General features: G+C 48.9%; 1 protein-coding gene across 2 annotated transcripts in view; it reads right to left on the bottom strand.

Annotated features, from left to right (window-relative positions):
* Tspan11 (tetraspanin 11) overlaps positions 1 to 27,311 on the bottom strand; it is a 66,827-nt gene that overhangs the window by 28,380 nt on the left and 11,136 nt on the right. For both annotated transcript variants that reach the window (XM_050122029.1, XM_050122030.1), the window contains exons 2-3: positions 12,026 to 12,120; positions 1,252 to 1,443 (exon numbers count right to left, since the gene is read on the bottom strand). In XM_050122029.1, the coding sequence (XP_049977986.1) occupies positions 1,252 to 1,443; positions 12,026 to 12,109 (276 nt within the window). In that variant the 5' untranslated portion in view covers positions 12,110 to 12,120. The remainder of the gene's footprint in view (positions 1 to 1,251; positions 1,444 to 12,025; positions 12,121 to 27,311) is intronic.

The raw sequence follows: 27,311 nt of genomic DNA, 5'->3' as shown, positions 1-27,311 counted from the left end.
TTTCTCGCAAAGCCCAGGCATTTGTCGGTTTTCCTGTTTTTTTTTTTTTTTCTCTTTTGAACTTTAGCCTTGGTCCTCTGAGGTGGGCACAGAGAGGCCTCTAGGTTATGGGGAGTCAGCCACAGCCAAAGGGTACTGGGTGTGTGGGCCCAAGGTGGTCTTAGCCTCAGGGTCCCTTCTGGGTCTTCCTTGGCCTCTTTCTTGGCCCTGAGGAGCTTCTATGGGTGTCTCCCCAGACCCCCAGGAAGACACATCATGGAGCCCATGATGCCTACAAATGCTAGCCATGAAATAAATATTCTTTACAAATGATCAAATCTGTTAAGCCCGATTAAGCCTTTCCACAGAACTGCTAAGAGTACATGTTAAATACCACACAGGGACATAGCTAAAGAAAGAAATATCTGGAAATCTATCAGACCTTTCAACAAACCCAGAGATAGACTTCAGAGATGAATCAACACATGGGCCTAATTAAACAAGCTTAAAAAGAAATACTGCTTTATGAATCAGTTGGGGGAATCAGAAGCTCCCTCATTATTTCATAATGTCAAGGACTGAATATTGATTGCTTTCCTCTGTGGTGAAGGACCCTTAGGCTTGAGAGTCGTATGCCGAAACACAGATGCCAGTGTCTGGAGCCGCTTCACCCAAGTGCAGAACACAGGGAGGGTGTGCACCAGACAATGGTGACCGTGAAAGGACAATGGTGCGCTCTGGGTGGTGGGGCAGAGAGGGTCCCTTCAGTAAATCTGTGAAAACTGCCTGCTAAAGTCTGGAGGGGGAGGAGGAAGAGACGGGGATGTGGGGGACAAAGGGAAGGGGGAGGGAAAAGGAAAGAAAGGAAAAGATGGAGGAGGAAGAAGGAGCAGAAGAAGAAAGGGGAAAGAGAAGATTTGGGGAGGAAGAGGAGTAAAGGGAGGAAGAGAAATAGGAAGAAGGGAGGAAAAAAGGGAGAAGGGGAGGAAGAAGAGGAAGAATCAAGACCCTAGAAACTGCTGTGGTAATGCTAAGGCTGACCTCCTGGCTCAGGTCCCACGTATCTGGAGCGCATAGCCCTCACAGTCCCCACAGCAGGCTCCGGGTTCTGGCTCCCCAGAATCCTCAGCGCCAACTTAGGCTGGCAAGCCCAACCTGAGAGACACGTGTGATGCTTCCCTGCCCCCACAGTGCACAGGCCTACACTCACTCTCCATGGAATAACACTCCTGTGGAGAAACAATCCCCACAGAGAGACAGAAGGACACTCACCACGGAGAGACAGCTCTTCTGCTCCCGGATGATGGCCCCGAAGCCCAGGAAGCCGGTTGTCATGACAAGAGCACCAGCAAAGATGAGGATGTAGGCAGAGGCAGCAAATGTGCTCGAGGCCAAGATGCTGAGGTAACCACTCTTCTCCACCAGTGTCCAGATACCCACAGCCATGACAGCTGCCCCACCGACCTGCAGAGGCAAAAGGGAGATCAGGTGGTTGGTACCTGAAGCTTTGCCAACTGCCTCCTGTCTAGTGCCCATTGGGCACCAGACCCTCTTCAGGTACCTTGTCAATTAGTCTTCCTAAGGGTCTAAAGGAAGAATTTCTCTGTTAGCTTATAAACAAGCAAATCGAGGCTTCAGGTGCTCAGTGAACTTGCCAGGCCACACACACACACACACACACACACACACACACACACACACACACACCTCACATGCAGAGAGATTTCAGATCTAAGTTTAGCCCAAATTTATGCTTCTTACTGACCATGGGTAAAGACCCTTTGCCTTCCCCAAACCATTCTTGGTGCTCTCTTCGCAGAGTTCTCCTTGGTCTCTCCCAAATCATCCCAGAGGGTATTTCATGCTGGCACATGCTCACATTTGGACAGCGGGTGAAGAAACAGGTTCACTGGGGAAAGGTACCCTGTCTGAGGTCTTGTTTCTAGGATGGACAGATCCAGGAGGGATGGAGTGCTAGGATGTGTCCCCAGTGCCTGTTCCCTAGAAAGGTGCTCATGTTTCTCAGATCCCTGCAAAGGATTGGGAGGCAGCCGAGTTTCCCTCTTTGCTCATTGGCATATTGCAGTCTGATCCAGAGATGGGGCCAGACAGGAACCTACTCACTTGGTGGTCTGAGAGCTGCTTCTGAGGAAGAGTGTCATGGAGCACGGCCAGGATGTCAGCCTCCAGGGATTAGGAGGCCGAAGAGCCATCTTGCTGGGTGCGGTGCTTCACTAGAATGTAATTTATGCCACACATGTACTCTAGATGCCACATATGGAATACGAAGACCGTTTGCCCAGGACTCAGACTTCTGAACGGCTCTGCTGCCTGATCCTGGGAAGGTCAACTTCTCCCTGCCCCTTGTCTTCAGGTCCCCATGGACTCTTTACTCCTGATAGATAGAGGAGGTTTCCTTAGAGGTCTTAGTATGGTCAAAGCCAGAGAAGAGAAGCCTGCTCCTACCCCACTCTATCTCTGCCCACACCTGGATGCTAATCCCCGTGAAAGGCTCCTCATCTGTACCATGGTGACTCTGTGGTCACTTCTCCACTCTCTGTTCTGTGCAGTCACAGACCTCAGTGAAGCAAAGCCTGGGGGTTCTTCTTAGCAATTCACACACACCAGGCACCTACCTCGTGTGTGATTGGCATGTACTCTGTCAATTTCTTGTCTAAACATTACAACCATCCTGGGAGGATGGGGAAGGGTTTATCATCTCTGCCTAGCAGATGAGGAAGGAAGCTGAGGCCCGCAGTAAGGCCAGGATGACACCATTAGTTTCAGAGCTGATTCAGGGCCAGGTCTTCTGAGGACAGAGGCAGGACTGTCCTTGGATCCCACGGAGTGGGTGTGCCTTCTCCTCCGCTTCTGCTGTTCGAATGGATGATTCCTTCCGAGAACTCTTTTCTCTCCGCTGGTACCTCCAAGTGAGAGAAGCCAGCATGAGGGTACCGCACAGGGCCACAGCTGTGCTGCTAAATGGAACTGGAGAGGCTGACACTCCCACCATTGTGCGATACATGCTGGCCCCCTTCCGGGTTTCCCTCTCTAAACTCAGGGCGTATCTCCTGATGAATGGCACCTTCCACTATACTGGGCAGCATCTTTTCTTGGTCGAACAAACAAAAACAACAACAGCCAAAAATGATGTTTAGAGACAGGAATCCCAGGACACAGCAGACTTTCAGAGTCCCTGTGGGTGGAGCTCATCTATGGGCCGCACAATTTCTGTGAACAAAGGGTTTCCTGAGTCTGGGTGGATGGAACCGAATAACAGATGTGGCTGACTTGGCTGACTGACTAATGGCTACCCCTGTTGGTCAGCTTCCATGAACACTAGGAACTTTGAATAAAATATTACCCCCACAATTCCCTTATGTAACTGTATTGCCTGGCAAGTTAGAGTGAGGCTCTCGACTTCGAAAGATTTGGTTCAGAGATGGCCCTTTAATCTCTTTGGTCCTCAGTTCTTCCGTCTTTCAAGTTGAGGGAGCCTTATTAGCTTGGTGGTTTTAATCTACAGCTACTAAAGACCCCTTGAGTTACTTTCTTCCAAGGATCTTACATAGTGAGGTCTTTGCCTAACAAACACGGTGCATTAACTAAGAAGTAACTAATTTTGCCTTCTCTTTCCTCTCTCCTTCAAAACAAATTATCTAAAGGCATAGGATCCTGCCGAGCAGAGATTCTGAATATTATGAAATAGTTAATGTGACCATGATGAGTTATAACGCTATTTTAAGAACTGAAAAACATGGTATTTAATGGGTGCAATCTCTGTATGGAAATAGGTACACAATTTCTACTAGGCTAACTCTGAACCCCTGCTCTTTCCCAACCAGGGAGTAACCTGAGCCTCCATATCTTTTTTTTTTAAGATTTATTTATTTATTGTGTATACAGTATTCTTAGTATTTTGCATGTATGCCTGCAGGCCAGAAGAGGGCACCAAATCTTATTACAGATGGTTGTGAGCCACCATGTGGTTGCTGGGAACTGAACTCAGGACCTTTGGAAGAGCAAGCAGTGCTCTTAACCGCTGAGCCATCTCTCCAGCCCAGCCTCCATATCTTGAACCCTCAAAAGGATAAGCTCAGATTGGTCTGGGGATAGTTAATCTGTTGGGGCACAAGAAGTCACTCACTTAGATAGAAAGAATCACTTAGCACACGAAATGATGCATTTGGGCCGGACTGAAGTCTGCTCATGCACCATGGTCATGACACACATCCAGGTAAGTCTCCAAGTTTTCTCCATGTCTTCAGAGTTGTGGCTACATAACCACCTGGGGAGTCATGAAAAGCCAGGGCTGGAACCCAGGTCAATTAGCACCTCTGGGAGTAAGACCCAGGCAGGGACATTTGGAGAATCACAGCGCAGGTCCAAGCGTCCCGACTTTCTCTTTCCAGTAGGTGGCGCTGTATGAAGCCCTGCAGAACACAAGCTGGCCCCTTCCCTGGGAGCAGCTGCCCCAGGGCTAAATCAGAGCACTTTGTCCCAGCACTGTCAGATCTTGCTAAGCAGCTGGTCCTTAGGCAAGCTGGGTCTCCAGCCACAACACAGGGTCTGGGAGAGATCTGGAGGGACATCCTGGCCTGATCAAGGTCTAGAAGACAAGCTCACACTAGGTCTGAAGACCTGAAGAAAGCAAGAGACTAGTCTGAATCAATGGGCCTGGGACCTCAAGGTCCCCCTCCCCAGAGAGTTAGAGAAGGGAGTTTCTGAGGAATCAGTACTATAGCTAGCCATGAGAAAGGGAACGAGAGGGTCTTAAGTCCTTCAGGGACTTTGATTTCTTGTGTGTGATTTGGTCACCTCTGAACAAGAGGTAAAAATGCTCCCTCAGTGTTGGGATGGGTTACCAGAAAGTATCACGGGGGGGGGGGGGGGGGGGGGCAGAAGCCAGAAAGTCTGGGCCAAATTCTTTCGGCTGTGCCATTAACTGTGTGATAGTGGGACACCAACTTCTTTAAGTCCCGGTGTCTTTATCTGCAGATCGGGCCACTGGGCAGGGGCTGTGGGGGAGGGGCACTGACCCCAGAACCCACTTTCCCAGCCGTTTGCATCAAGTGGGTCTATAGTATTCAGTTCCTCATAGGACAGAGCTGGTCTTCTGTCAGATAGTAACTGAATTTCTCAGGTATAGCCGGTCACCAACGGGTCAGAAAATTTGTGTGATCCAGGGCACTTGGCTAACCTGAGCAGCTATCCTTTAGCCCGACAGGACTAAAGTAGAGACTCGGAGGAAAGCAGACAGAGGGTGTGAGAGCAACTGCAAGACTTTTCTCCGTCAGGATTTCACAGGTAGGGCTTCTCTGCTGGGGAGGCAGGAAGGACTGTGGGGCCTCAGGGAGGAAGCCTTGGGCAGAATGTTCTGCCCTCCGTGCTGGGCAGCCCATGGCATGGAAGGCAGGAAACATACAGGGTGATGGCATATGGGGCGTGCGTGCGTGCGTGCGTGCGTGCGTGTGTGTGTGTGTGTGTGTGTGTGTGTGAGGGGCAGAGCAGGGCTGCTTACTACCTGCTTTGTGGCATTCTGGAAAGGTTTGGGGTTAGGCAGCAAGGTTCAGGACTGTGCTCCTCATTCATGAATGACCCCTGGACAGCCTTTTCAATGGTACCCTCACTCATGTACCCAGCAGCCCTTGCAAGGGTGCTGCTGCTGTTTCTCTGTGATGTTTGCTTGCTGATTCCACCTGCTTGCTATTAGGCCACCTCCCTATCCTTGCTGCACTGTCTACCTTGGCTCCTGTCCCAGGTCATCCTCCAGCGCTTGCTCTACCCAGGGGTGGACCAGGCTACTTACCGATCTGTACAACTGACCCCAGACCAGAGCCTCGGGCCGGGACTCTCCTGCATGGCCTGGAGGCCTTTAAATGTCTGCCCTCACTTTCCTTCCTCTGTGATCTGGCTTTAATGGCCATGTAGGAAATGTTCACTCTTTTTTTTTTTTTTTAAAAAACTCTATTATTTCTAAATCTCTGTATGTGTGGTGTGATGCATGTTTGGGGTGTGTAGAGAAGGGTATGTGTGGAGGCAGGAGGCTAGCCTCGGGTTTTGGTCCTCCTCTTCCACTTAGCTGACTCTGCTGAGACAGGGTCTCTTGTTTGTCACTGCATACACCAGGCTAACTGGCCCGCTAGCATCTGGGATTTTCCAGCTTTTGCCTCCCTCTTGATGTAAGAGTGATGGTATCACAGACTGTGCTCTGCTGTGGTTGGCTTTACGTGGCTTCCGGGGATCTGAACTCAGGTCCTCATCCTGCATGCTTGCCATCCCCTGATCCATCTTCTAAGTCCATGGCTGCCTCTCTTGAAGCCACTGTCGGTGCCTCTGAAGTACAAGACTGTGAACTTGGGCAAGGTGACAGGGTCTGGGTGCCTGGAACAGAGACACACTGGACTTCTGCTCATCTGGCTACCATTTCTCATCTCTTCTCTCTCCCATCCCTCTTACACTATCCTCTTTATCCCTCTGAACGTCTTCTAAGCCCATCACAAGTGTGTACCTACTTCCAGCTTTGCAGGAGAGTTCGAACTCCTTACTCTGGTAGCTCTGCATGCCCATCCCCTCCTGGCATGCAGAAGCTCCACCCATGGTGTGCCCATGTCAGCTGGGCTTTCCCCCATCCTACTAGGGAGCTCCCAGGAAGGCCTAGGGGAGTGCTGATATATAATGTAAGATCCATGCTTTATTGTTGTCTTATCACCAATGCCCACTGAAAACTCTTAGGGCCAAGCCTGCCCCTGCCCTCATGTCACTGGAGGTGACTGGGTGGAGAGACCCTGACTCTGATTACCACAGTCTGGGTTGGAAAGGAGAAGTAACCTGAGGTTGGAACCAGGCTGAGGAGACAACTGGGATGCCTGGTCTGAACCAAGCTTCATCTCCTTGGCTGCTTGGGTCTCTTTCTCTCGGGTTTGAGGGGCCACGCAAAGATGGCATCCAGGGCCTTGCATACGCTAGGCAGGTTCTCTACCTCCAGTCCTGATGTACCCCAGTTAGGCCACCTTTAAGGCATGCATCCCCACCCCCCTCATTGCAGAACAGTTCTTACAGCACTGGTTGAACCCAGGGCACACAGGAAGTCAGTGGTACTCCAGGACCGCTTGAGCTTGGAGCCTCCTAGTTGTAGAGGGGCAGACACTTCTCAAACACCAGGTAGGCTCCTCTCCTAGCTCTGCCCCAGGTGCAGGTCCTATTGGCTGTTTGTTGGCTCTGGACCAGTTCTGCGGGAGCGACTTTGTAAAGATGGGCTTGTTTCATGCAGGCCCAGGGTGGCTTCCTACCTGCAGCTCCTCACAGCTGCGTGGTTTTAAATATGAAGAAATGAATGAATGTCTTGCTGAGCCTCTCATCTTGAGCCGCATCTGCCCCTTGAGTGCAAACTCTCACAGTACACAGAGGGTTGGAGCTGCAGGGTCACAAACCGCCTCACCTTCCAAAGAAGCCGGAAGAAACCTGGTTTGGAGTCAGCCGTACCCAACACCAGCAAATCGTTCATCCCCCCCCCCCCCCCCCCCCCCCCCCCCCCCCCCCCCCCGCCCATCAACAGCAAGCCTCGTGCGTGTTTCTATAGTTACGGTCCTCACAGGAGGGTTCTTCACTCACTACACTGAATAGCTCCCCTTTAGCCTCTTGATTCATCGTCATCTTCCCCGGTATCCCAGGGAGATTTAGAGTGAGGGTGGATGCTGTTAGAGAAGGAAGAGAAGAAAGGAGGGAGGAAGGAAAAGAGAAAGAAAGTAAGACAGGAATGGAGGGAGGGAAGAAGGGAGGGAGGGAGGGATGGAGAAAGGGAAAATAAAAGGGAAATTTCATATTCTAGAGGGAGGAATTTGGCCCAAACAGAAGCGACATTTCTGTGCTCACACAACTAGAGAGACCACACCAAGAATTTTACTGTCCCATTGGATGATGCCGTATTGTGAGTTGTGAACAAACTCACCCAAAATAGGGCCTTGACACCAGACCCAAGAGGCAAATCCTGCAATACCCTCAAACAGCTGCTTCTCTGAAAAGTCCTGCCCGTGTGCAGGAGATGGCTTCCCCAATGCTGCCTAGGTGAAGCCCCCTTCAGTAAGCTTTCCACCGTCCTGGACTCCAGAACCTGAGGCCACGTGGAGCTGGGCAGGAGTAAGTGGTTAGATCTCAAGTGAGGGTCTGCTGAGGGGATGTTCTCCAACCTTCCCTGAAGGTGGCGCTCAAGTCTCCTATGTTACTTCAGCTCCTCTTCTCAGCCCTGAGTCTGTCTTTCTGTCTCTGTCTCTCTGTCTCTGTCTGTGTGTGTGTGTGTGTGTGTGTGTGAAGGTGCGCATGCCCACTTGAAGGCCACAGGAGGGCTCCGGATGTCCCACCCCTCCCTTCTACCCACGTGATGGGATCTCACATTGAACCTGGAGCTAGCCTGCAGCAAGCAAGCTCTGTGAGTCTCTTGTTTCCAGCCTGCCTCTCTGACTAGCTTTGTACATAAGCGCTGTGTTTTTAAACTCAGGTCCTCGTGGTTACACAGCAAGTGTTCTTACCCACTTGGGCATCTCCTCAGTCACCTGTGTTCCTTTAAAGAGGTTCCCATTGGTAGCACCAAAGCCCAGGTGGACCCTCAAGGCAGGACAGGCTGTGAGATGAGGCAGCGTTCCCAGGCTCCTCCCATAGCCTGGCAGAGCTTCTGGGAGATTGGGAACAGTTTGATTATTAACACAGCCAAGCAGCTAATTAAAATAATAAATTAGAGAACAATAAAGGGGTAACAGGAGCTGCGTGAGGAAGCGGGGGGAGGGGCGCCAGAGGGGGAAGGGAGGACGAAGAGAAAAGTGCAGCTTTCCTTTGCCAGCCATGCAGGAAAGCTGGGCATGTGTGCTGTTCAGGGTCACCCAGGAGGTATGTCAATGGTGGCATCAGTGATCCCTGACTAGACTCATCCCAGGAGGCCTCAGGGGCAGGGTGACGGAAGGGCAGTGCCCGAGTCCTGCTGGGGTGCGTAGAGTGGGCTCTGTGGGATGTGGGCACTCAGGACTGTGGTCTGCACGTGCTAAGGAGAGAGCTATTCACAAAGAACAAAGTCTCAGGGGGCATCACACCCCGTGCAGGCAAGATTCTCTTCAAAAACAACATTACATCCCTTGTTTTCTACCCAGGTCACGATGCCACAAGCTCTAAGCCCAGTGCTAGGAATGGGGAGGAAGCTGCTGAAGAGATGGTGATCGCTGCCAGCTCATCCCATCCCAGCAGGGCATCGGTACAGACCCTCAACCATGCAAGACATTTCCATAACGGCAAGTTCTAATTCTTACTGTTCAGGCATCCCCCTTCCATGTACGTAACAACAACACGAGAGTAAGTGATCTGCCTAGAAGCTTGATTGTTGTGGGAAGCTTGAATGAGAAAGTATCCCATTGGCTCGCATGTTTGAACGATTTAGTTGGTGCAACTATTTAGGAAGGATTAGGAGGTGTGGCCTTGTTGGAAGAGATGTGTCACTGGGGGTGGGTTTTGAGGTTTCAAAAGCCCACCCATTCCCAGTTAGCTCTTTCTGCTTCCTGTGTATGAATCAGGATGTAAGCACTCAGCTCCTGCTCTAGAACTATGCCTGCTTGCCTGCAGTCTTATTCTCTACTGTGTTGGTCATGGACTCACCCTCTGAAACTATAAGTCCCAAATAAACTCTTTCTTCTATAAGTTGCTTTGGTCACATTGTCTCTTCGCAGCAATAAAATAACTAAGACGACTGTCAGTGACTGGCTTGGTGAGCCAGGTCCCCATTACACAATAAGGACACTAGTAACACTGACTACTACAGTTGAATGGAAGGGCACTGGGGTGATCTATGCAGAATCTTTCAGGGCTGGCTCTTATGATCACCAGGATGGCATCCTGGGCTCTTTGCTTCAGGTTGGCTTTGGCAGAACCCTGCAATGTAGATCTACACTCAAGAGACACTTGGCATTCATGAAAGAGGGAGTTTGTTTTATTGCACTCCTAGCCTGAATGGCTGGGCCCTGCTCTGTGCCAGCTTCTGTGTTTGGAGGCTAAAGGGGCAGCAGGCTGAAAGGGTGTTCAAATATAGCCCCTTGCCCATTGCCCTGTCTTATAATTCCTTCAGGAAGGCAGAAATTGTGGTGACCCCAGGGTGGGAGGCGTGCAGACACTGCCTTGTCTTATGACTGGGGTTCAGGTAAGTCACAAAAATTAGACTTCGGAGTGTCTCAAATAGGAAGGAACCTTTTCTGTGGAGAAGGAGTTTATGCTCTGAACATTCCCTCCCTGGTAAATTCAGTTTGAGGGACCTGAGAATCCTGCGGCATCACAGACTTCTAGGCCTAGAACAGTGAGGGACCTGAGCATTGCGCTGGATCACAGACTTCTAGGCCTAGAACAGCGAGTAAACACAATTCCTGCTGTTTAACGCCACCCCAACTGCAGACTGTGACGCTTTGTCCTGTCACCCTAGGAGACCAAGATAATCAGACGTCTGTCATTAATGTTTTTATGCTTGTCTGACTTTTGGAGATTATCTGGAGTGGACACAGGAGACCTTTATGGTCAGGAAAAAAGGTCTTACAAAGAAAACTTTGACCCAGGCATGGTGGCACATGCCTGCCATCCCAGCTAAAGCTAAGAGGTTTGTCACAACGTGTCTGAGGACAGCCTGGGTTACAGGATGAGACCCTGTCACAAAACAAAACAACAACAACAAACCTTAAAATATCAAAAAAAAAAAAAAAAAAAAAAAAAGGCTGGAGAGATGGCTCAGAGGAATAGAGCACTGGCTGCTCTTCCAGAGGTCCTGAGTTCAGTTCCCAGCAACCACATGGTGCCTCACAACCATCTGTAATAAGATCTGGTGTCCTTAAAAAAAATATCCAAAAAAGGAAGAAAGGGGGAGGGGGGAGTGAGGTTCCTTGCTTTGCAGGAACTCTAAGTGCCCTAACTGATTTATCTGTGGTCAGATCTCTACATGTAGCCCAGTCCTCCATCCTAGGGCACAGCGTAATTTTCCAGGAGCTGTACCCCTGGGCCTCCCTGTTCCAGAAAACTCTTTCCTGGGAAGATCAAAGCCAAAGTCATTTTAGTTTTTGTTCCCAGAAACTTTACGAAATGTATTTAAGCAAACACTGTGTCCTTTATTTTAACAGATAGTATTTGATGTGGCCAGTTCTCCTGATGCTTTGAAACCACTCTGAGCTTGGAACCACTGTGGCCCTATGGTCTCCCTGTGTTTCTGAGATGGGGCTGGGGAGTAGGTTTTGTTTTGTTTTTCTGGTACCTGGAGCCCAGCCCTGCTGAGATGTTGATTCCGGGGTGCTTTTTCAGGTTGAGAGGCTAGAGTTAATCTCCCAACTCCAGCTAGGGAAACAGACTCAGAAATGCCACAGCATCCACCGATGCCAGGGTCCCTGTCAACAGCAAACCTTCCCTCTTAGTCTTTCCCACAGCCAGTGAGGCCACAAAACAAAACACACAGTCAACAAACACCGGATGTGATGGTGAGCCCCTGTAAGACCCGCAGCTGGGAGACTGAGGCATGAGGATCACCAGTTCAAATCCGTCCTGGACTGCACAGTGAGATACCATCTTAACAAACGAATCAGAGTAAAATGCAGCCTCTCTCCAGGCCCTCTCGGGATCGATGGCATTGTGTTCCTAATTAAATAGGTAATCCCCACTGGGAGACAGAGGCCACACCGCTGTGGGAAACCTGTGTCAGATGCCACAGGTCCCTGTCACAGTGCAGCTCTGAGACCATGGCCAGCAAGGCCAGTCGATTTCAGTGGGAAGGGGACATCATTTCAGCAGTCAGGATGGCACGGACATGGTGTTCTGGAGACAGGGACGATGGATGAGGTTGCACACACAGTTTGGCCTAGGTATGCTCTGACAGACTCCATGAAAGCTGCAGCCATCACAGCCAGGCAGGGCTCACTCTGAGAGCAGGGCAGGACGGGTTTCTGACTTGGGAAAAGCCAACCTTGGTACAGAGACTCCAAAGTGAGTGCGGCCAGAGTGCAGGTGTGGGGAGGGGTGTGCCACAGCTTCCACTTACCCAGAAGAAGAAGTTGAAGATGAAGAGCAGGTACTTCAGGTGGGCCAACAGCCAGTCCTCCTGCTCCGTCTTGCAGTGTGCCATGGCAGCTGGGCCTGTGGAGGACACGAGCATGCTGGGTAGGGACACAACAGGGATCCCTGATGTTCCCGCCCCAGCACCCACAATGACTTCACCATTCAGTGCTTCCCAGTGGGTTTGAGACTGAGGCCCTGGGTGTACATGTGTAGCGTGGACCCCAGATGAAGACTACAACCTATGGAAGGGGGATCCGGGTGGAATTTTCTAGACATTTGGATCTCAGTTTTGTTATATGACACAGTGTTCAGAGTCCTTTGTCTCTCCACGTCTTACTACCATTGCAGGACATATTTTCTTGTCACATGCTTGCACACATGCTCACACTTGCTCGTGCATGCCCACACACTTGGCAGAGCTGCAGCTCTGAGCAGAATCTCTGCATGGGTCTCTGTGCACAGGTATCTGTCTGGAAGGAACCTTGATGTTTGCATAGGCCACCTCACCTGTTCCCAACTCCCCAGCTCCCAAGAGAGGAAGCAGGTCCAGTTGGCTAGTGACTCTGCCAAAAGTTGGGGGGCTCTGTATGCCGACTGCTAGCTTCAAGTCCTCACTGTGTGCTGTGGGCAAGCCCACGCCCTCCCACCCTGAGGCCTCATCTGTAGGGGCAGAGATGATGCTCCGCTGCAGGACCCTCAGGAAGATCGGTGAGAGCCTCCTCGTCCAGGGTCTAAAAAGGCTTTGCACGTAGTGTGTGCTCAGTAAATGACAGTCCTATTCCATTCCCCCAAATGCCCCATCTCTGGCTCAACGCCACCTTGCCTTGTTCTGACCCCTGGATGGATGACCCCAGGAACTGTGAAGTCAGTGGGGCTCCAGAAGGCCTGCTGAGCATTGGCCCTCTTTGCTTCTCAGTAAGTACACACCTCAGCAGGTTGTTTCTGCGCCTGGGTTGTGACAGGTTACTTAACCTCTCTGTGCAACATCACCAAGTGAGGAGGCTTGGCCAGAAGACAGCAGGGAGATACACTCACTCTGTTCTCTTGGAAGAGAACCTTTCTGTTTTAGCTGGCAACTTGGCCACTGGAGTGGTGCTGCTCCATCCCAGCTGGCAGGCAAACAATGTGTGAGCAGCAGGGGCAAAATGGTTTCTTGAAGGTGTTTTCTGTGGGGGAGGGGCTTCCCTTCTACTTGGAAAGAATGGGGACCAATTTCTAGAGGTCAATGAGGTCAACTTGTTCCGATTCTGGGCCCGCTTGTTTCATTGTTTCCTGGAGGTTTTCAGCGGACTCCTGCACTGATGTGAGGTCTGCTTTTTTTATATTTTTATTTATTATGTATACAATATTCTGTCCATGTGCATGTCCGCAGGCCAGAAGAGGGCACCAGACCTCATTACAGATGGTTGTGAGCCACCATGTGGTTGCCGGGAATTGAACTCAGAACCTTTGGAAGAGCAGGCAATGCTCTTAACCACTGAGCCATCTCTCCAGCCCCCTAACTCTCCTTATTTTCAGGCCGTATATTTCTCAGAGATGGTGTGGAGCACAGATGGATTTGGAGCTGTGACTTCGTTCTGATAGATCAATCCCTTTGCCACTGATAAGCACCGTTCTTTACCTCTGACAAAGTCAGTCACATCCTGAGAGTGAGAAAGACTGTGTCTCTCTTTCCCTTGCCCTGGCTGCTTGGCATGCTGATGCTATGGCTGGACTTCAAGCAGCCACTTTGTGCTCCAAACCATAAACCATGGGGTGGAAAGGGCAGTGCCACATGTTCAAAGAACCCGGGGCTCTGATAATTTTGGAATGGCTACGCTGTCCCTGGACTGGTCACCTACACCAAACCTGGAATTTCTTTGAACCACACATCTGGATATGTGATAACTAATCAGTACTTCTCTGCTCTGGTGGGACAAAGAGTGAACACTGAAGCGTGTGCCAGCCTGTGCCAGCATGTGCCAGCCCGTGCCAGGTGTGCTGCAGCTGGGCTGTGGTCAGAGCATCATGTTGGCTGTGGCCACCGAGCATCTCATTTGCCTGTGTGTTTCATTCTTATACATATGGATATTTGCTTACACATTTTATTTGTGTATCTCATGCATATGGATATTTGCTTTGCATTTCCTTCATGCTGCACAGGGCGGGGGATACTAATCACGGGCTAATTTTGCCTCGCTGAATACCATAATGATTAGGAGGAGGGGTTCTAGTGAGATCCACCTATGCCCAGGGGACTGTCGGTGTCCCCTCTGGTGTATGAGAAGGTGTATGGGAAGGATATGGGTGCAAGGCTCAGAACTGAGAGTCCATAGAGAGCAGTGGTCCCAGCATGGTCATTGCATGTAAGTTCAGGAGCTTGGGGGTATGTCCAGGAATGTTCAGTGGGTAGTCCCACATTTCCCAGACTTCTCTAGTGAGGGTAGAAATATGTATCTGGCACTGGAGTCCAATGTGGAGAAGGCATCCGAATAGAGGACAGAAGACAGAGTACGACTGGGCACAGTAGATAGTCCCTGTGCAGATCCTGGGCACAGTGGATAGCCCCTGTGCAGATCAGATGCACAGAGCAGGAAGGTGTTGCCTGGATAGGAGTGAGCAGAGGAATAAGAAGCTGGGAGGCAGAGGTAAGGGAGGGGGAAGCTGGGAGGCAGAGGTGAGGGAGGAGGAAGCTGGGAGGCAGAGGTGAGGGAGGAGGAAGCTGGGAGGCAGAGGTGAGGAAGGGGCTAGAGGGTGAGGGCACAGGGCCACGTTCTCAATGAGGGCTGCCATCAGTTGTGCTAAGCAAGGGTGCATATGGGAAGGGGCAAAAGAGAAGGTTTTCAAACAGGCAGGAGGACGGGCTGCAGAGGGGCGGGGGACAGAGGGTACCAGTGCTGTAAAGAAGAGTTACTTGGCTCCCTGGAAGCTTCCTGGTCCATGCACTGGCTCTGCTGCTCCCACCCCTAGGAATGAATGGGATGGGATAAGTTCCTGTTGAAATAAGAGCCGCGGCGGGGCTGCGTCCCCAACACCCCGGCCGCTTGGCTAGCTCATGCCCGAAATAACAACACACAAACTGTATTCATTTAAAGAACTGCTTGGCCCATGAACTCTAGCCCTTACAGGCTAATTCTTGCACCTGGACTAGCCCATTTCTAATGATGTGTGTAAGCACCCCAAGGTGCGCGTACTGAGAAGAGTCTAGCCTCCATCCATCATGGTGTCTCTGCTCCAGAGAGCAGAGCTGTCCGGTCTCTCCGGGAGCAGAGCAGAGTCTGACCTCACTTCCTCTTCCGCCCAGAATTCTATTCTGTTTACTCCTCCCATCTATGTTCCAAGCCATGAGGCCAAGCAGCTGGTTTATTATAACTTAACCAATGAAATCAACAGATTGATATATGACACTCCCACATCAAGTTCCATTGACAACTAATGCCCCACCATGCTATCCTGGTGCATTTACCTCTATGTGATGTGTTTTTGTTTTCCCTAATCAGATAGCAAGGGCAGAACAGGGAGAAGGGAGTGTAGCCATGGTATCACAGAGTCTCAGCCCCCAGTAAGGCCTTGAATAGTCCCTGACAACCACTGGCATGCAACTATCACTCAGCTTCCAGTTCCCAGGAGACAGGTGGACCGCACATGTACATTTTATTTCTGTTCATAAGGGTTGGGAACTGGACACCCTGAACCACTGGAAGAATCTGTCCCCAGGGGGTGGGGTCAGACTGTGGGGGGCATGTGGTACTCCCTTGGGGATGAAGTGATCATCTTGTGGTTTTTTTTTTTTTTTTTTTTTTTTTTTTTTTTTTTTTTTTTTGGTTATTTAGAGACAGGGTTTCTCTATAGTTTTGGTTCCTGTCCTGGAACTAGCTCTTGTAGACCAGGCTAGCCTCGAACTCACAGTGATCCATCTGCCTCTGTCTCCCGAGTGCTAGGATTAAAAGCGTGCACCACCAGCACCCGACTGAATCATCATGTTTTTTTTTTTCTTTTGAAACAGGGTGTCTTAATTTCTGTTCCTCTGATTAAAATTCCCTAACAAAAAGCAATCTAGGGGAGATAGGTTTATTGTAGCTTACAGTTTCAGGTCCATCATTGTGAGGAAGGTGGGGAAGTGAAGGCAGGAACTTTAGACAGCTGGTCATATCACATCCAGGCAGGAGCAGAAAGACATGAATTTGTGCATGTTCACTTGCTGGCTTACTGTGCTCAACTCTGTTTCTCCACTCTTCCATAGTTCAGGACTCACTGACTAGGGGATAGTACCGCCCACAGTAGGCTGGTTCTTCTCACATAAAATAAGTCAACTAAACTGTTCCCAACAGGTCAGTCCAATGTAGACAATCTCTTCTCCAGTGATTCCAGGCTATGTCAAGTTGACAATAATGATAACCATCATGTGGGGTCTTGTTATATCCTAGTCTGACCCAGAGTTCATAATCCTCCTGCTTCTACCTTCCTGGTGCAAGCATCCCAGATGTGCCTCACCGTTCCCATGTCAACCTCTGATGCTGAGTCACAAGCAAGCATCTGAGTACCAAAGAGGCTAGTATCCCCCAGATCCTATTTCACCAAACTGCTGTCCTCTTTGGCTGCTGAAGGGTCAAGAATCCAAAATAACTTGATTTCCTGCTCACCTAGAGATACCAGGGCTCAGAGAGCTCCCATGCCTGAAGGGGCTGTCCTAACCTTCCATGACTCGTATGCTTGCATTGCTATAGCAGATTACTGTGAAGACAATGCCATAGCAGAGGTCAAGGCCCCTGGAAGGGATGGGGTCTTCTCAGAGCCCTAGAGATGCTCACAGGCGGACTATGGCCTGTCCTTGATGGGAACTCTGCCAAGAGCCCATGGGTTGAGGTGGGGCATCTATGGCCTGGTAGAGTCATAGCCCTTCCCACTGTGTGCAGTCTTCACTGCCTGTTGGGTGGGAATCTTAAAAGTAGATCTCACCAAGATACTTGGAGATCATGTGGGCACTTGGAGGCTTGTTAATACCTAAGTGGCCAATTTACCTGAGCATCCCAGTATCCTAGCTCTTTAGGGTAGGGAGATGATGTGGATTTCCCTCTGTATGGTATAGATATGTTTTATTACCTTTGGTTATTAAAGAAGTTATTTTGGCCAATGACTTAGTAGAGTAAAGCCAGGTGGGAAATCTGAACAGAGATGTAGAGAGAAAGTGGGCAGAGTCAGAGAGACACCGTGTAGCTGCCATAGATGCCAGCTGCCAGCCAGAACCTTACCAGTAGGCTACAGCCTCGGGGTGATACACAGATTAATAGAAATGGGCTAATTTAAGATATAAGAGTTAGCTAGAAATATGCATAAGCTAGTGGCAAAACAGTACTGTAGTTAGTATAGTTTCTATGTGATTATTCAAGTCCACACAGCCAGGAAACAAATGAGCAGTCTCTGCCTACAGGGACAAGACTCAGGCTTGGGGCAACCAATGACCCCAATTTCCTAGGACAGCGATGTTCCTTAGAAGACAGGGCTTTTATCATCCACCATGATCAAGCCAGCTTTATCCCAGAGATGCATGGATGGTTCATCATATGAAAATCTGCCAACGTAATCCACCATATAAACAAACTGAAAAATAAAAACCACATGATCATCTCATTAGATGCCAAAAAAGCTTTTGACGAAATACAACATCCCTTCATGATAAAGGTCTTGGAGACAGCAGGGATACAAGGAACATATCTAAACATAATAAAGGCAATATACAGCAAGCCAACAGCCAACATCAAACTAAATGGAGAGAAACTCAAAGCAAGCTCACAGAAATCAGAAACAAGACAAGGTTGTCCACTCTCTCCATATCTATTCAATATAGTTCTTGAGGTCCTAACTAGAGCAATAAGACAACAAAAGAAGATCAAGGGGATACAAATTAGATAAGAAGAAGTCAAACTCTCATGATTTGCTGATGATATGATAATTACATAAGCAACCCCAAAAATTCTACCAAGTAACTTCTACACTCATAAACACATTCAGTAATGTAGCAGATACAAGATTAACTTAAAAAAAAATCAGTAGCCCTCCTGTACACAGATGATAAATGGGCTGAAAAAGAAATCAGAGAAACATCACCCTTTACAATAGCCACAAATAGCATAAAATATCTTGGAGTCACTCTAACCAAACAAGTGGAAGACTTGTATGGCAAGAACTTTAAATCTTTGAAGAAAGAACTTAAAGAAAACGCCAGAAAGTGGAAATATCTCCCATGCTCTTGGGTAGGTAGAATAAACATAGTAAAAATGGCAATCTTTCCAAAAGCAATCTACAGATTTAATGCAATGCCCATCAAAATCCCAGCAAAATTCTTCACAGACCTCGAAAGAATGGTACTCAACTTCATATGGAAAAGCAAAAAGTCAAGAATAGCCAAAACAATTCTGTACAATAAAAGAACTTCTGGAGGCATCACAATACCTGACTTCAAACTCTATTACAGAGCTACAGTAGTGAAAACAGCCTGGTATTGGCATAAAAACAGACAGGAGGACCAATGGAACCGAATTGAAGACCCAGATATTAATCCACACACCTTCAAAACCTGATTTTTGACAAAGAAGCAAAAAAAAAATCAAATGGAAAAAAGGAAGCATATTTAACAATGGTGCTGGCATAACTGGATATCAACATGTAGAAAAATGAAAATAGATCCATATCTATCACCATGCACAAAACTCAAGTCCAATTGGATCAAAGACCTCAACATAAAACCAGGCACACTGAACCTCATAGAAGAGAAAGTGAGAAGTACACTTGAACACATTGGCACAAGAGACAACTTCCTAAATATAACTCCAGCAGCACAGACACTGAGAGAAACAATTAATAAATGGGACCTCCTGAAACTGAGAAGCTTCTGTAGAGCAAAGGACATGGTCAACAATACAAAACAAAAGCCTACAGAATGGGAAAAGATCTTCACCAACCCCACATCAGACAGAGGTTTGATCTCCAAAACATACAAAGAACTCAAGAAATTGGTCATCAAAAAAAAAAAAAAACCACAATCCAATAAAAAAAAATGGGGCACAGACCTAAACAGAGAACTCTCAACAGAAGAATCTAAAATGGCTGAAAGACAATGCAATGTTCAACATCCTTAGTCATCAGAGAAATGAAAATCAAAACAACTCTGAGATTCCAATCTTACACCTGTAAGAATGCCTAAGATCAAAAACACTGATGACAACTTATGCTGAAGAGGTTGTGGGGAAAAGGGAACATTTCTGCATTGCTGGTGGGAGTGCAAGCTGGTACAACCCCTTTGGAAATCAATATGGTGATTTCTCAGAAAATTAGGAAACAACCTACTTCAAGACCCAGCAATACTACTTTTGGGTGTATATCTAAAGGATGCTCAATCGTGCCACAAGAACATGTGCTCAACTATGCTTATAACATCATTGTTTGTCATAGCCAGAACCTGGAAACAACCTAAATGCCCCTCGACTGAAGAATGGATAAGGAAAATGTGGTACGTTTACACAATGGAGTACTACACAGCAGAAAAAAATAACATCTTGAAATTTGCAGGCAAATGGATGGAAGTAGAAAACATCATATTGAGTGAGGTAACGCAGAAAGACAGTTATCATATTACTCAGTCCTAAGTGGTTTTTAAACATAAAGCAAAGAAAACCAGCCTACAAATCACAATCCCAGAGAACCTAGACAAGAAAGAGGACCCTAAGAGAGATATACATGGATCTAATCTACATGGGAAGTAGAAAAAGGCAAGATCTCGTGAGTAAATTGGGACATGGGGACCATGGGAGAGGGTTGAAGAGGAGAGGCAGGGAGGGGAGCAGAGAAAAATGTAGAGCTCAATAAGATCAATTAAAAAAAGAAGACAGGGCCTTTGAGGCCTGGACCAGGAAGGAATGACATTATTCTGCTTCAAGATGCTGCTGATCTCAGGATCTCCCCTTGCCTCAGTCCTGGCAGCCATGTCTAGGGACAGTCAGGCATCACCCAGGTGTGGTGGGGATCAGGCAGTGTGGGCACATCCTCCCACGCAACATACATCTAAGACAGTTTCTACCGAAACACTGAAACCTTTTCACTGGTCCCTGGGAGCAGTGGCTTTAGGCACCATTCCTGGGTCAGAGTGTTGATGGAGGAACAAGGCTGGATTCAGGGGTTGCTGAGGTCACAGGCACACCACAGGTCATCTCAGAAAAGCAAGAGCAGATGCCTGGGTGGTGATGTCATGTTCTGGACCTTTCCTGAGGACTGGATGTATAATGTCACCAGCTGTGAGGCTTGGGGACTCCAGTCTCTCTGCTGCAAGCTCCACCTTCTATGCCTAGGATACAGTCTCAGAGAGTTCAGAAGAGAAGAGGACTTAGAAGGAGTCCAGATGGACTTGCTGCCCTGGCCAGCCAGGTATGGTTCTGACAAGGCCGAGAAGCTAGGAGTACAGGGCTCTCAGTGATTCCAGAGCTGGGAGCTGGAGGGGCAGCTGGAAACATCCACAAGCGTGTCTCTCTCTCTCTCCCCCCCTCTGTGTGTGTGTGTGTGTGTGTGTGTGTATTTGTGTGTAGGTCAGAGGACAGCTTTAGGTATAGATATTCACTTTCTACCTTTTTTGAGACAAGGGCACTGATTCGCAGCTGCTGGCCCTTGACCGTCCAGCAATCCTCCTGCCTCTGCCTCCCACTTGTCAGTGTGACCATGGCAAGATTACGGGCCCATGTGCTACCCTCTTACATCGTGGGTTATGAACTCAGGTCACCAGGCTTTCACGGCAAGCCCTTTAGCTACTGAGCTTCTTTGAGAACTGAAGCCTGGGTGGCAGGAGGAGCCAGAGGGCATACTGCTGCTTTGTAGTCTACAGAAGGTGTCCACTCCCGATGGACAGTTCTGACTGAGGGTTAGAGAGGGAGGCAAAGCCCCTGTGTGCCCCTAATTTGCCGTTCAGTCCCCTGGTGGGAATATTGAGGGTGAGCCCTGGCACAGCAGTGTGTCTTGACCTGCCCCCTGTAGCTCTAATTTTGGTTTCTTGCAGATTCCTTCAGATTGGTGGTCTCCAGTGAGAGCTAAGAACATCGTGTCTGTCCTGGGTACACACTGTAGTTGGTTCTGTAGGAGGCACCATGCCGTGTATTACAAAGGAACCAGCTGTGTTCACAGAATCGGCTGGAGGGAACCACATCCTTGTCCCTGGCTGCCTGAGCTGGAGGTTTGGAATCCTGTGGTTGTGAGTCCCGCTGTAAAGTATGTACAGAGTCTCTGGGGAGGCTCCACTTTGTCAGTGTGTTGGGGTCAGCTACTGCACACACGTGGATGGATGTGGGCCACTGTTTGGATCAAACTCAGGGCTGATGGCTAACTAGAGTCCCAGGGATGGTGCTGTAGGTGGGCCTTGAGTTAAGGTCCTGGCAGGAAGAATCCCTAGCCTTTCTGTACAGAGCAAAGTTTTCATAAGTACAGGGTTGGCCTTTATTTTTTCTTTCTATTTTTGGCCTCATTTGCAGCATCAGCACACATTATATGCAGTAGTCCACCCTCTGCCCTGTCTTTAGCTATGTGTTTCCATCAGGTTCCACATGCAACACACACACACACACACACACACACACACACACACACACACACACACACGAGTCTTCTCAGGTTCTGTTTGCTGTCACCTTCTGCTAAGTGGTTCCGACTTTTCCCCCCTTTTAAAAACTGCAGTCTGATCTTCGAATCACGAACTTCCCATACACATGACGAGACCGGTGTGTAAACAAACACAACAGCAGCACTGATCATCGGATGTGGACACCAGCTGTCACCCAGCACTGTGATCCTTGGCAAGTCAAATGACCTCCAGGCCTCAGCTTCCTGCCTTGCACATCGGAGGTGATGACTGGGCCAATTCTGCCTCCTTTGGACTGGAGAATTTGCAAGAATTTTATGTCCTGAAATGTTCAAAGGACCATTTATTCCAGAGCTCAGTACCTTCCTCAGTGAAGGACAGTGGAAAGTGGGTGGTGTGTCAACTTCGTTTGCTGTGACAAAATGCCAGAGAAGCCAACTGAAAGGAGGAAGAGCTTAATTTAGCTCATGGTTTCAGAGGTCTCCATGCATAGGTGCTGCAGGGCTGGTTGTAGCCTGGGCAACCTGCAGTCAGGACTCCAGCAGGGTTACCCACATGGCCTTGCCCATCACACTGGGCATGAGCTCGTCCAGTTCAGATGGCAGTATCTGTCTTGCTGCTTGTACCACCTTCCCCAGCCCCTGTGACTTCAGGAAGGCAGGCTTAAGGAGACCTGGGTTCTGGCTGCAATCTTGGGTCTAACTTTCTCTGTGATGCCAAGCTGTAGTTTTTCTGTGCATTGAACTGCAAGGATGACCTCCCTGCCTCGGTCAGGCGAGGTGTCCTTCTCAAGTCCTTTGTCCACACGGTCATCTCAGAGCATTTCTGCATCCCAGATGGAGGTTCCCAGCAACAGTCAAGGCTGTCGCACACACACCACAGTGGTCGCTACTCTGAGTACTTCATAAGCGTATCTCTTTAAGGCTCACAGATATCCCGCGAGATGGGCCTCAGAACCACCTCCTGCCACAGAGGCAGAAAGGGCCACAGTGGTTATACAGAGGCCACACAGTAAGCTAAGGGTGGTCAGGCAGTCTTACAAGGTGACATGTTCCTGAGTGCCCACACAACATCCCTGTTTATCCCTATCGTGTCTGGGGCAATGCCAGCTGATACCTATTGTCTGCAATTGTAATTATTAAGAATGTTCTGTGGATAGGTGATGCTAACTGCAGGCTCATCACCACTATCTGTCTGCAATCTTCTTTACTCTCCAAACCTCTGTATCTTCCCATTCCACCCTGTCCACCTCAGTGAGTTTTTCCAACCGTGTAGCACTCTGAAATCCATGGTCATCAAGTCCCTTTAGTGAACCCCAAGTTGCCACTCTCGACGCTAGTCATAGTTGAAACTGGAACTCAGTTCTGGATGCTGAGCACTGAGCAGGGGCAGGACGTGTGGTCATCAATTGGTGTTGAAGGAAAGATGGAACCATTGGGCAGATCCACTGAGGAAGATCATAAAGGGAAGGAAGAGCATCTTGTACATGGCTTCTGTGACCCATGCCTGTGTTGTGCACAGTGAGAGTTCCTGCGCAGATGGCTTTGGGCAGCCAGGACTTTCTGGGACAGCCCTACCCAGGTCAGCTCTGGGAACGCCTGCCTTCTCCTTGGGTATTCTCTGCCCTTTCCACAACATTCTCTTTCTCCTCATAGTTTTATCCTCAGATGAAAAATTAAAACCTATGCCCGCCACACATCAAAGCAGAGAGCCCTTTTAAACTGATCCCGACAAGACTCCCTGGGAACAGGGCATTCCCCATCCCACAAATGGGAGACATCCTAAGAAAGAACAGAGCTTCCTGAGCCAGACCGCGGAGGAACCATGGCTGGAGCAGGCAGCTGATAGACCTTGAAAATGTATGTACAGTCATTCCCCTGCCTCAGTTTCTGAACCCTCTCTATCTGGCCTTTGATATAGTCCTTAAGCTGTATCCACAGCCAAAGCTAGGGAGACCTAGGATCTCGAAGGCTTTATCACCAGGGGCACTCAATATGGATTACATCAAGGGCTCCCCATCTGTCTTCCACCCCCTGCCCATCCTTCCTTCCCCTTCTGTATCCCAAGGTTAGAGATATACTGGGCTCATGGAACCTAAGCAGTTCAGGATGTCCATAAATGCCAAACCCAAGGAAAGTAGGTCATCCTACCTTCAGCTCCGGGACGTAGGGTTTCTTTAGTTTATAGCCTAGGGAGCTAAGGGCCTGAGAAGCCACACAGACTGCCTGGCCAGGGGCCCTCCTGTTTCAGGTACAGGACAGCAGCTTCCCAGGCTGAGGGTGTCAGTGAGTGAGGTTGGGCCACAGCTTCTGTTTTATATGCAGGGCAGATCCAGTATCAAGTCTGGGTGACGTTGAGGCAGGCCTCTCAGGTTTGTAGAGAGAGAACTCGGGTCTTGAATCTGGGAATTCAGAAACCCTTCTTTCAAGTCCCTCAGACTAGAATGAGTTTTCAGATGACCTAATTAGGATAAGCTTGATGGCTACAGGAAGACCCAAGAGCTTGGGGTGTCAGACTCATCAAGGGAGTGAGACAGATCCCACAGTCCCATCATCCAACTCTGGGAAGAGACAGCCCCATCATGGCTCATGTGCATGGCTTCTCATGGAATTGTGCAGTGTGCGGCCCATACAGCTGTGAGATTAGCAAGCTGCCCACCTTCCTTCAGTGTCTCACTTCCAATTAGCCAGCATTGCTCTGCACTACCCATCATTCCCTGCTGAACATAGGCGCCCTCCTTCTGACTTTTTCACTGGGAGTTGCTACGCAGAGGCTGGACAATGTAATATATCATGGTGAAAGGAGTCTAAGACTTGGGCTGCACAATCTCAAGAAAGATTGGAAACAGCTGGGGTTGGTGTATTTGACAAAACAAACAAACAGCAGCACCAAAGTGAAAAGAGAAGACCACAGATTCCTTCCAGCTGGGGCTGGTAAGTGGTTGTCTTTCATCCAGAGGTGAGTGGTGGCATCAAAGTTACTCATGTTTAAGTCACAAGATGGCCTAGGTTTCCCATGGTCTAGAAGTTGCTCTCTCCTTCTCCCATTATGAAGGGTGTATGGTTGCCCAACCACAGCACCCTAGATCAAAGATCTGGAGATGTAGAGAGTGGATGTATGTTGTGATCTGAATCTTTAATGTTGGACAGGTGCAGTGGAATTGCCTTCCCATCCTAGACAGATCTTTGTTTTTCAAGCTACTGCCTGCTGGGTTCTGGTTCAGAAGCTCAGCGCTTTTTTCCTCACTGGATTACATCTCTGGGAGTCAGGCTTCTCTGGTTAATATCTCTCTCACAAAGAAGAAATGAAATTCTACTGTAGCTCTGCTTCTAGATGCAAGGAACTCGACCTCCATTAGAAACAGTGAGGGCAACGGGGTGAGTTCAGGTATAAGGCTCCAAGTTGGATCTACTCACAGTGCTCCCTGCATCTCAAGTCTCCTGTGTGCTCCCAGGCCTGCTTCCCTCTAGTATTTGATGAAGTATCACTCTTCTTGAGGCTATGACAAAATATTGGACAAAAGGAACTTACAAAGGAAGGGTAATTTTGGTTTGAATTTCCAAGGATAGACTCCATCATGGTGAGAAAGACGTGGTGGAAGTAGTGTGCGCTGGTTGGTCACACTGTATCCATAATCATAAGGTAGAGAGAGAGAGAGAGAGAGAGAGAGAGAGAGAGAGAGAGAGAGAGAGAGATTCGTGATCAACTGGCTTCCTCCTCCTTTCTTTCATCTTTATTCAGCCCAGGGCTTCAGTACACTGGATGGCGCTTTCCATGTTCAGGGTGCATCTCCCCTCACCAGTTAAGCTTCTCTAGAAACATCCTCAAAGACACACCCAGATAAGTGTCTCCTAGGTGATTATAAACCCAGCCATACAGATTAAGGTGAAGATTAAGCCTCCTTCACCCCTGAGGTCGGAGGTCATTCCCTCATCCAGACACCCTGAACTCACTGCTGTCTGATGGTCACCACTCTGTGATTCCCAAAGTCACTTCTAGTAGCCACGGCAGTGGATTTTCAGCCTCCTCTAAGAAAGTGAGACACGGACACACCTCATTCTCCACCCGCTCACTTTCTTATGTGCTGGGGATGGAGCCCAGAGCTTCATGAGTTCTGGACTTGCTCGTTAAGCCACTGAGCCACAACCCTGACCACACCTTCTCTGAAACACCCTCCATGGTGACCACTGATATGGCCTGTGTTGGCTTAAATAAGAATGACCCTATAGGAACATACATTAGGATGCTTAGTCGGCAGAGTGGCACTATTTGAGTTTAAAAGTTAGAAGGATTAGGAGGTGTGGCCTTATTGAAGTAGGTGTGACTTTGTTGGAGGAAATATGCCCCTGGGGGCAGGCTGTGAGGTTTCAAAAGCCAGTGCCAGCAGACCCAGTATCTGCTGCTCTCTTTACATCTCTTTACATCAAGATATGCAGGTCTCAGACACTGCTCCAGTGCCTGTCTATGTGCGACCATGCTCCCTGCTGTGATGATAATGGACGAAGCCTCTGAAGCTATAAGCAATCCCCCAATTAAATGCTTTTTTTTTTTATAAGAGTCTCCTTGGCCATGGTGTCACTTCCTAGCAATAGAACAGTGGCTAAGAACCGGCCTCACCGGTTTCATGATCCTGTTTTTCTCTCGCATCTTCTTGTTCATCTCCAATGAGCCTTGGTTGCCATGGTTTAAAGATGGCCCCAATGCTCGTGCATTAGAAGCTTAATCCTCAGTACAGCAGACAAGGACCAGACAAGAGCCTGTTAATGGTGTTCTCACAGGGCGGGCTAATTTTCTCCTGTGGCTTTGTTATGAAACAAAACGGGGCTTCCCCTGGATCATCTCCTCTTACCCTCTGCCTGTGGCTTGAGAGGACATAGCATAAAGGCTGCCTCCAGAAGCCATCGCCGCACTCTTGAACTTTCTGCCTTCCAGAATCATGGCTAAATACCTTTCTGTTCAGGGAAATTAAGGAACAGCTATCAGAGCCTGCTGAAACCCAGGCTCACCCAGGGCCACAACCGTTTATGATAGCCATTCGTTTCTAATGCTACCCCTCTATCGCTTAGATGTCCTCTCAAAGGGACCCTCCACCTGCCTGTTCCTTATTCATCTCTCATCCTCAGTCCCGTCCCAGTGCCTCGCTTTGCATCTTGGGAATCCGCCCATTCCATTCCTTTCAGGCCCTGCCTCAGGCCTCTCCTCGCTTAGCAGGGGGAAGTTATTTATATATCCATTTCCCCTGAGATTAGATAATTAGTCTTTTAATTCGCCAAATGTCTAAGGTCCCCATATGTGTACACAGGCAGTAGGTGGTAGAGACTGAATAGAATTAATGAGGCAGTCTTTGACCTCCAAACACTCAGAGCTGGGGCAACAGGCAGAGTAATAGCACTTCAGCAGAGTGTGTGAAGTTCAAGGCCAAGATGTACTTGCATGGCGCTGAGGAGGGGGGTTTGGCAATGGTTTATGGGAGAAGGGGCTGGACAAGAATGCATACCAGGCTCAAGGCTTTGACCTAGATTTTAAAAGCAATAAGGATATGTCTCCTCTGGTCCAGGGGTAGGAAGTTAAGTTAAACAAACTCACGTGGCCCTCAGAGTAGGGTGGAAGGAGCATTCATTTAAATGAGTTCTGAAAATATGGTTATCTGAAGGAACCGTCAGGTATATAT

Source organism: Alexandromys fortis, unplaced genomic scaffold (assembly GCF_014885135.2).
Source record: "Alexandromys fortis isolate MF-2015 unplaced genomic scaffold, M_Fortis_MF-2015_v1.1 scaffold_208, whole genome shotgun sequence".
NCBI lineage: Eukaryota > Metazoa > Chordata > Mammalia > Rodentia > Cricetidae > Alexandromys > Alexandromys fortis.
Note: the sequence above shows the minus strand (reverse complement) of the source record. Positions and strands in the feature narration are given on the sequence as shown.